The sequence below is a fragment of the Culicoides brevitarsis genome, chromosome 1 (assembly GCF_036172545.1).
Source record: "Culicoides brevitarsis isolate CSIRO-B50_1 chromosome 1, AGI_CSIRO_Cbre_v1, whole genome shotgun sequence".
Classification (NCBI taxonomy): domain Eukaryota; kingdom Metazoa; phylum Arthropoda; class Insecta; order Diptera; family Ceratopogonidae; genus Culicoides; species Culicoides brevitarsis.
In genome coordinates this window covers 41129847-41139480 of record NC_087085.1, presented here as the reverse complement: position 1 = coordinate 41139480, position 9634 = coordinate 41129847, and the positions used below count along the sequence as shown (strand labels likewise).

Below are 9634 nucleotides of genomic sequence, written 5' to 3'. Positions count from 1 at the left end.
TCCACGCAAACCTCTGCAAATAAAAATACTAAAAAAAATTAGGTTGATACAATTATTAAAAATGTTTCAGATTTCATGAACTTTCAATTTAAAAATTTTATAAAATTTAATTTTAATAATTTTGTACATCTAAAAATTAAAAAGGATTTTCTTTCATCCTTTCATCCAATATAATTAATTTTTTTTTATTTTTTTCAGATAAAAGATTTGACTTATTTAATAAAAATTAATTATTTAAAAAAAATATATATTTTTAATAATTTTATAAAAAATTATTTTAATTATTTTTTTTAAATTATTGTTAATTTTAGTTTGTTTATTATATTTATTTTATTAAAAATTATTTATTTTTTATTTAATTTTTTTTTTTGCAGCAAAACTTAATTTTAATAATTTCTATTTAATTAAAATAAAAAAAATTATTTGAATAAAATTTTGCTTCAAAAAAAAAAATAATAAATAAAAATAAAATAAATAAATAAAATAAAATAATTTTGATTAAAATTAATAATATAAAAAAATTAAAAGGAACAATAATGTTTTATAAAATAATTAAAATAAATTTTTATAAAATAATTAAAAAAATATAAATAAGTCGAATAATTCTGAAAAAAATTTTAAAAGTAAAAATATTGAATTAATTTAAATTAATTTTTTTTTTTTCATAATTTTTGGGTCAAAAATTAATTAAAAGTTGAAGATTTTCTTAACTTTTTAATATTTAAAAATTTTTTAAAAATTTCATATAAAAATACGAAACACTTTCAATAATTGTATCAACCTGAATCCATAAATTTTCAGTGTCATCAAGATTTTATTACTCGACACTTCTCTCATGAAAAATACAAAAAACAAAAAAAAACTGATGTCAGATTTGGTCCTTTGATAACACGAATAAAAAAATCTAAACGTCAATAAATTACTTTTGAAATGTTTTTTCATGCATTTTTCGTGTGCGTTTCCATTGAATTGTCAACATTTCTGTGGTTGCCGCTTCAAATCTGAATTCCGGGTCATTTTTAATTAAATTCAAATCAACGGAAATGTAAATAGAGCGTGGTACTAACATGCTGCGATTTTTATTAAATAATTTCATTTCGTTTCAAATTTCGTGTTTATTTTTGCGAACGGTGCAAAATAATTATGGAGACGCCTGCTTCATATTTAATTAGTGAAAAATATTATTTTTTCATTATTTCAAAAAAAGTGAAATAAAAGCCATAAATACATATCAATAAATGCTGTTTATTGTCAGAACTTTTAAAAAAAAATTTTTAAATAAAAATCCTCTCATTAAAAGTTTATTTTGTTTTCGTCAAAAAAAAAAAGACATGAAAAACTGAGTAAATGTAACAATATAATAATTATCAGATTTTTTTCCTGCTCAGTTGACGACCATTAAAAATACAAATATTTTTTTAATTTCCTGACCTACAAAAAAAAAAAAGTTTTTTTTTATTTTTTTAATTAATAACATAAAAAAAATATTATTTCTGTACTTTTGGAACAATCAGTGCGCTTTACAACGCACATTAATAATAATAAAATATTTTCCGTGTCTGTCCTGTGTGACAAAATAGCGCACGTTTAATTTCCATGATGAGAGTAATTTATAAAAAAAAAAGTTTTCTCACATTTATTTTTGTTTTGAAACGAAAACAGGCGTGTGCCGCCATCAAATTAAATGAGTTTCGATTAAATTGAAGGATTTCATTTCATTTTTGCGCACTTTTCGTCAAAAAGAAGTTAATTAAACTTTTTTGTTGTCTGAAACAATAACAGACAGAAATCAAAAGATGTTGCAAAAGTCAAAACCAACGAAAAAATGCGGAGAAAAATGTTTTTTCTCGTGAATATCTCTTTCGTGCTCGTGAAAGAGGAATGTTGTAATTAATGTACAAAATTTCTGAGAACAACAGCATGCCAGTCGGCTTTTCAAGTGAAATTTCACAGTTGATTCTGTAATTTAAGATAAATTACAGTCTTTTTGTAAATAAATATAAATAAATTCAGTAGAAGGAGTCATTTTGTAAATATATATCGTATTGTATTGAAAATGGAAGAAAAATTTTTTTTTAATTTTTTTTTTTCTAAAAATTAACTTTGACTCTTGTTAATTTGATAAATGAACTAAAAAATATCAATAAATTGCTTAAAGCAACTGTAAAAATTTTGTAAAAAAAATTAAATTAAATAAATGATAAAAAATTACAATTAAGAAATCGTCGTCTCTATTACCAAAGAAAACATGAAAATATAAAAAGTAATTATAATGCCTCTTTAGGTACCTAATAAACAAATTTATAGACTAAAAATACAAATAAATAAATTTAAATTGGTTTTTTTGTTATTTTATGATTATTACACAACAACTCCCAAAACAAACAACTTTTTTATCCGAATTTTTGCTCGAACAATTTTTTGTTTGTCAATTAAATTCATACAAAAATAGGAACGTTTCAATCCTAATAAAACATAATCAAAAAGGATATTGATTTTTAAAATTAAATTATAGTCGACTGAAAATTATTATTATTTTTTATGTGAATAATGAAATTGAAAATTGAACATGAATTGAACAATTTGTATTTATTAATAAATAAATGAGAGACAAAAATAAAAATTAAAAAAAGGAATTGATTCCTCTGTTATACAATTTATGCCGATACTTTGTTGACGAATATAAATGAATATTTTGTTGAATTTCTATGAACATATTATTATTATTATAGACGAATGAAGAAATAATTTCTTAGCAAATTGTTATATAATTATTAATTAAATTTGAATATTATATAAAACAAAAATGGAAAATGATGAAAAACGTAAAACGGACGACAATTTATTATTATTAAATTATTGAAATGATTGCATCATATATGTTTAAGTTACTGTTTTTCAATGATGATAAAGTATAAATATAATGAGAAAAAAATTATAAAAAAATTTAATTAAACTTGTTTTATTTTTTAATGAAAAAAAAATTTAAATGATTTTTTCGAAGGTAAGTTATACATTTTTTTCAAAGATATTTTAAATTTAAATTTTAAAAAATTAAAAAATTAAATAAAAAATTTTTTAATAAATAAAATTATAATTATTTAAAGATTTTAAATTTTATTTTATTTGGAATAAATTATTAAAAAAAAAATTAAAAAAAATTATTTAAAAAAATACATTTTTTAATTTTATTTAAAATATTTTTTAATGTTTAATTGTGTTAATAAATTAAAAATATATTTTTTAAATTAATTAAATTAATTTATTAAAATTAAAATATTTTTAAAAGAATTTTTTTTTTAAAATATTTTTTTTCGTAAAAATATTTTTATATTTAAAAAAAAAATTAATTAAAATTTAAAAAAATAATTTATTTCTTATACTTAGGTATTTTTCAAATGAATTTTAATTAATTATAATAAAATAATTTCGATTAAAATATGTATTAAAAAATTATTTTTAAAAATGATTATTTAAAATTTTAAAAATAAAAATTGTTTTATAAACGGAATAAAATAAAAAATAAATTTGCTTTAATTTTAATTTTCAATTAAATAAAATTAGTTAATAATTTACGGAAAAAATTATTTTTTTTAAATTTTTTATTTTAAAAATTAAAATTTTTAATTCTTTAATTTTTAATTAAATAAAATTATTATTAAAAATAGTTTTAATTTTTTTTTCGATAAGTTTATTATTTTTATAATTTTATTTTGCTAAAATTGCGATTAATTACAAAAAATTAATTAAATTTATTAACTAAAATATTTAATTTTTATTTAATTTAATTAAATTAAATTAAAATATAAATTATTTAAAAAAAACTAAATTTATACAAACCTTTAACTCAATTTCTCAACTTTAAAACAAATAAAACTCTCATTTCACTCTATTTAAAAAAGGTTTTCTTTATTTATATATTTACTTTTTGTCTATAAACTATAAAATTTGATTACAAACATTTACTTCATATAATAAAATAATAATAATAATATTTTTCATACACTTTAATTTAATTTTAAATATGTAACATAAGCGCAAAGAGTATTTTTCTTACAATGAATGCAATAAAGAATGGAAGCTCTTCTTACAATTAGATACTTTATTACAAAATTTAATAAAATAATATTTAATATTAAGTTTTACTTTTTTTTCGTGGAAATATAAAAAGGAACAAACATAGCTCTCTGTCTATGTTTAAAAAGAAGGTAAGAACTAAAAATAAAATTTTTACATTTTTTTGTTTAAAACTATCTGAATAATATTTTTAATACAATATAAAAGATATATTCCACATGAGTTTGTAAAGTTTTTGGAAAACTTTTTTGTATACATGTGTTCTCTGCGCGTTACCTGAACAATAAATAATATTTTTAGATGAATTTACGTGTAACGTATTGTACAAGAGATTTTTCGCATAATAATATTATTATTTTAATGGTTTTTCATTCTTTTAAAACTCTTAGGCAAGTTTTTAATAAAATTTCAGAGGAAAGCAGGTGAAGTTTGTTTTTACAAGAAATTCAAGTGTTTGTTTGAAATAAACAAAAGACGCAAAATGTGGCATTTTGCATCGAGATGTGCGTTAATTACAAAGTCAAACTTCGAGTTGGTTCAAACTTTTACGCAATCAGAATAGAAAATCAGGTAAAAAGTAACTTTTACTGCTAAAACATAAGTACTTTGCATTTAAAATGCATCAAATAAGTTATTTTCTCTTAATTAAATATTTATCCTATTCCCACAAGCATCCTAACTTTCAAATAAAAAATTACTTTTAATCACAAATTTCACTAAAAACAAAACTTAAGACAAAAATTTATCTACAACGTCTAAAATACAGACAAGAAAACTTTTTTTTCTCGTTGTAATTCAATTTTAGTACTTTATAAATCTGTCAATTCGGTATAAATGGCATTTCGTTCGAGATTTCGTTTACTCAAGTCTTCGTGCAAACGAATCAGGGCGTCTTTGATTTCGATTGATTGATTTTTGGAGCGTTCCAGCGCGTGTTTGGCGTCTTTTAAGGCATCCGCGGTGTTGTTAACTTCCAAGAGAGCTTTGGCACGAGCGTAATATCCGTCGTAGCTGTTTGGTTTGAGCTCGATTGCTTGCGTCGCTAAGTCAATGGCTTCAGTAGCGTCCTAAAAAATTATAAAAATTTCATTAAAATTGATTTTTTTCAAAAATTTTTGAGAAAAACTTACATCCATCTTACGCTTACACCTTGAAAGATTCAGTAAAAAGTTGAATTTGAGTTGTTGGAATGTTCCAGCGTTCTCAACTTGCTGCTCAGGTACCGGAATTTTCTTCAAAGCATATTGATAGCGGTGTGAAGCTTCCTGCAAACGATTTTTGCGGTACAGGGTGTTGCCGTCTTCGAGTAATTTGTTCAATAGAATTAACCTAAAAAATTATTTTTTATTAAAAATCAATTCAAAAATTAAAATTTTTAAATTTCTTACATAATTTCGGGTTTTCCAGCTGCCATTGCCCATGTTGCGGGTCCCAATTTAGCGCCGCGTTTCAAAAATACTTGCACAACTTGAACATTTCGACATGCGATTGCTCTATCGAGGGGTCTCATGCCGTTAATGTCGACATGTTCAATTAAGGCACCCGTGTCGATCAATAATTGCACCAAAGCAGCTGAACCTTGATACGCAGCCAAGTCGAGAGGAGTTCTTCCTGTGTTGTCGGCATGTTGTTTGTCGGCTTTTTCTTCGAGAAGTCTTTTGGCAGCTTGTAATTTGCCGCGTAAGCAGGCCCAACAGAGAGCTGTTAATCCGTCGTTGTCACTTTTGTCCAATGTTGCTCCTGTGAAAAGGTAAAATATGAGTTAAAATATTAGTCTTAGCACTTTTAATTCAATTTAACAATTTATTTTATTTAAAATTATAATTTTTAAAAAATATCAAAAATCTCTTAATTGCTTATTATACAAAAAAAAAATTTATTTTTTATTTATTTATTTATTTTTTTTTTTTTATTTTATTTTTTTTTTTTTTATTAGTTTATATGAATTTTTATTTTAATCTTATCTTTTGAGTATTTTTTTTTCAAATTTTTATTTTACTTTTTTAATTAAATTTAATTTTCAAAAAAAAAAAATAAATAAAGTTTTAAAAAAATAAAAAAAATTGTTCCAAAAGCCAAAAAGCTAATTAAAAAAAAAAAAATCAATTGAAAACTTAAAATTAATATATTTTTTTTAAACTTAAAAAAAAAAAACTTCATTAAATTAATTTATTTTTTATAATTTTTATTTGTATTAGTTTTTTATTAATTTTTATATTATTTTTTTTTTTTCAATTTTAATTAATTTTTTTTATTAATTTTTTTTAAATATAATTTTTTTTAAATTTTTTTTATTCTTAAATATTTTTAAAAATTTTAAATAAAAAACTTTTTTAAAAATTTTAAATTTAAAATATTTTAAGAATTTAAAATCATTAGAAAAAAATAAAAATCTTAGAATTTTTTTTTTATTTAAATTTATTTTCTTGCACAAAAAGGTAAAATTAAAACAAAAATATAAAAAAATCTTAGGTTTTTATTTTTTTATTGGTATTTTTTAAATATTTTCTTAAAATTTTAGACTTTTCGTGAAAATAAGCAAAAAAAAAAAATAAAAAATTAAATAAAAATAATTTTAAATGAAATAAAAGAAATTTTAAAAAATGTAAATCCAAAAATATTTGATTTTTTTTAAATAAAAGAAAAATTGAACAAAAATTAAAAAGTATTTTTTTCTTTAAAATTTTTTAAATTTTTTTTAAATAAAATTAAATAAAATAAAAAGTAAATTTTTAAAATAAAAAATAAATAATTAAATAAATTTTTTTTATTAAAATAATTCTTTGAAAAATAAAAAAAAATGAGAAATGTACGATTTAAAAAAAAATCTTTTGTCAAAAATATTCAAAATTATTTTTTAAAAAATTATTCTTATAATATTATTTTTTTAATTAAAACTTACCTCTCGAGAGCAGCAACTCAATAATTCCAACATGTCCTTCTTCCGCAGCGATCATCAAAGCAGTTTTCCCATTCATATCGGTTTGCTCAACATTACACGAATTTTGCAGCAATCTTTCTACAATTCCCCAATGACCTTCTTTCACTGCAAGCAACAACGCCGACAGTTCTTTCCTATTTCTCACATCACAATCAGCACCTCGTGAGAGCAAAACCGCCAACGTATCTGTTCTACCATTCATCGCTGCACTCGTAAGCGCCGTTTCTCCCGAAATTTGTCCAACTGCATCAACTTCAACTTCCGGCATATCCAAAAACTCCTCGACAATTTCCGTATGACCTTGACCCGCAGCGACGATACAAGCTTGTTGCGCCGCTTCCTTCAACGTGATATCATTCGAGTTCTGCCGCGTATTCCAATCGCATGCTATGAGATATTTCACGACTTTCAGATGACCAAAAGTGGCGGCATGAACCAAAGCTGAACGTTGCGTGATGTCAACTTGCCCAACGGCACTTCCGGCAGCAACGAGTTGACGAACGACGTCGGTATGCCCCTTCGCCGCCGCGAAAATTAAGGGAGTGCATCCTTGGCTGTTGGTTTTGTGAACATCAGCTTCGTATTCGAGCAACAAATTTACCATGGAAACAACTCCTTCATGGGCTGCGATGCACAAAACTGGAGCATTTCCCAAAAAAGGCGTTATAAAATCAGGAGAAGCTCCTGCGAGAAGCAACAATCTCGAGACTTTTACATTCGGGTTATATACATTTCGTAAAGTGCATAAAGCGGATGACGCACATTTCGTGGCATTGGCAACCCAAAAAGCCTGTAAATCACGCGGCGACTGATTTGGCGGCGCATTTCGATATAAATGAGCTTTCAAGATGTGATGACCCAATTCCAAGGTTTGTTCCGGATCGAGGGGAATTTGTAAACGACACAATCTAAAGGCAATCGCAGCATGTCCCGTTCGGAGATCAATCAAAAATTTCGTAGATTCACTTTCGTCACGTCGAATTAACCACTCCCTGAACGACGGATGGAAAAACATGTAAGTATTGTCGAGCCTTTTGATCAAAAATCCCGTCAAAGTCTTGAAACGATCGAGAAATTCCTCCCATTCCAAAGGCATTTCGCACAATAAGGCATTGACGGAGTAAAATATCTCGACTAACGTCAACGGGTACAACGCCGCCAAGCAAACACTCAAAATTGGCATCACTTTGTCATAAGCCGTGGTCGATGGGAATCTCAAATTAAAGTTTAACAAGTAAATTTGCGCCAATGAAACCGGCAAAACCTTATAACTTGTGGATTTTATGACCAAATTTCGTCGTTCGATCAAGTCTAAAGTGAGTTTTGCGAACAAAAATGATCCTTTAGTGAGACTTAACAGATGTTGGGTGAATTTCAACTGAGCCACACTCGAATCTTTCGAACTGCTTCCGACATTTCCTTGAATTGAGGGACTGTGGTTGACACGAAATGAGATATAATCGAGCATATCTTTCTGTAAACAGTCGTTGGCGGTCCAGGCATCCAAATTTATCTTCGAAAAAGGCAAACATTTCGTGAATTCCATCATTTGGGTGCGAACGGAAGCGATAATTTTCAGCCACGGAGGGAAATGTTCGACAATTCGGGCGAGAAATGAGGCAATTGTGTCGCCGTGATCCGGTTTATGGTATTCCGCTTCACACAAAGCATCGATCAGGATGATGTAATTCTTCGCGGGGATCTTTCCAATGCGTCTTAAAGCTGCCAGGGGTTCTAAAATGCCTTGTTTTATCGCGCGATCGGGATCTGCGATGCATTCTTTCATCGTCAATACATTCTGCAAATGCGCTTCTGACAGCAAAAATTCGTGATATGCCGCCAAAGCGGGTGCTTGACACAGCTGAGCTGCTACCGAATGAATAAAATCCGGAATAAAGCACGTTGTGTTGTACTCGGCTTGGCAAAAGTGATAAGCAACGACTTGCGAAGCCAATAAGCGAATTCGATCGATTGCGACGTTAATTTGGCAGTAAATTCCATCGTTTTCTTGGATATCGGGGATGTCACGACGTCGTCCGAAACACGAGTAATCCACGAGTTGAAGCATTAATGCGGTTTTTCCGGTGCCTAAATTGCCGTTTATCAGAATTCCAGATACTTCGGGAGCAGCAATTGTTGTTGTGAGTTCGCGAATGAGCCATTGACGCCCGATGAACAAAGGATCAGATTCTTGCGAAGGAACTTCGAAGAAAATTGGCTTCAAGTTGATCTGCGGTTGACGAAATTGGGCGAAACGAATGCGGGGGTCGATGGGTCCTTTGACTTGTCCTGAACGAGCGGATCGGCGCGCGGGGATTTTGCGGTTTTTGAAGAGAGATAATTCCTCGACTTGACCTGCTTGGGATGCTGAAATGAAAAAAAATAAAGAAAAAATTAATTTTTAAAATAATTCAAAAATTAAAAAAAAAAAATTGAAAACGTTTTTGATTTTTTAAAAATTAATTTTTTTAAGACAAAATTTTTAAAATAATTTATTTTAATTTAATTAATTATAAAGTTTTTAAATTTAAATTAATTTATAATTGCTTTGACATAGTTTTAGACATAGTTTTGCTCTTGATTTAGTTTTTAAAAAAAACTATGTCAAAGAAAAAA

At 25.8% G+C, this 9634-nt stretch overlaps 1 protein-coding gene across 2 annotated transcripts in view; it reads right to left on the bottom strand.

Moving 5' to 3' along the window:
* Positions 1-4194: 4194 nt before the first annotated feature.
* LOC134827399 (protein TANC2) overlaps positions 4195-9634 on the bottom strand; it is an 84864-nt gene continuing 79424 nt past the window's right edge. For both annotated transcript variants that reach the window (XM_063840020.1, XM_063840019.1), the window contains exons 6-9: positions 6980-9385; positions 5466-5817; positions 5208-5406; positions 4195-5144 (exon numbers count right to left, since the gene is read on the bottom strand). In XM_063840020.1, the coding sequence (XP_063696090.1) occupies positions 4887-5144; positions 5208-5406; positions 5466-5817; positions 6980-9385 (3215 nt within the window). In that variant the 3' untranslated portion in view covers positions 4195-4886. The remainder of the gene's footprint in view (positions 5145-5207; positions 5407-5465; positions 5818-6979; positions 9386-9634) is intronic.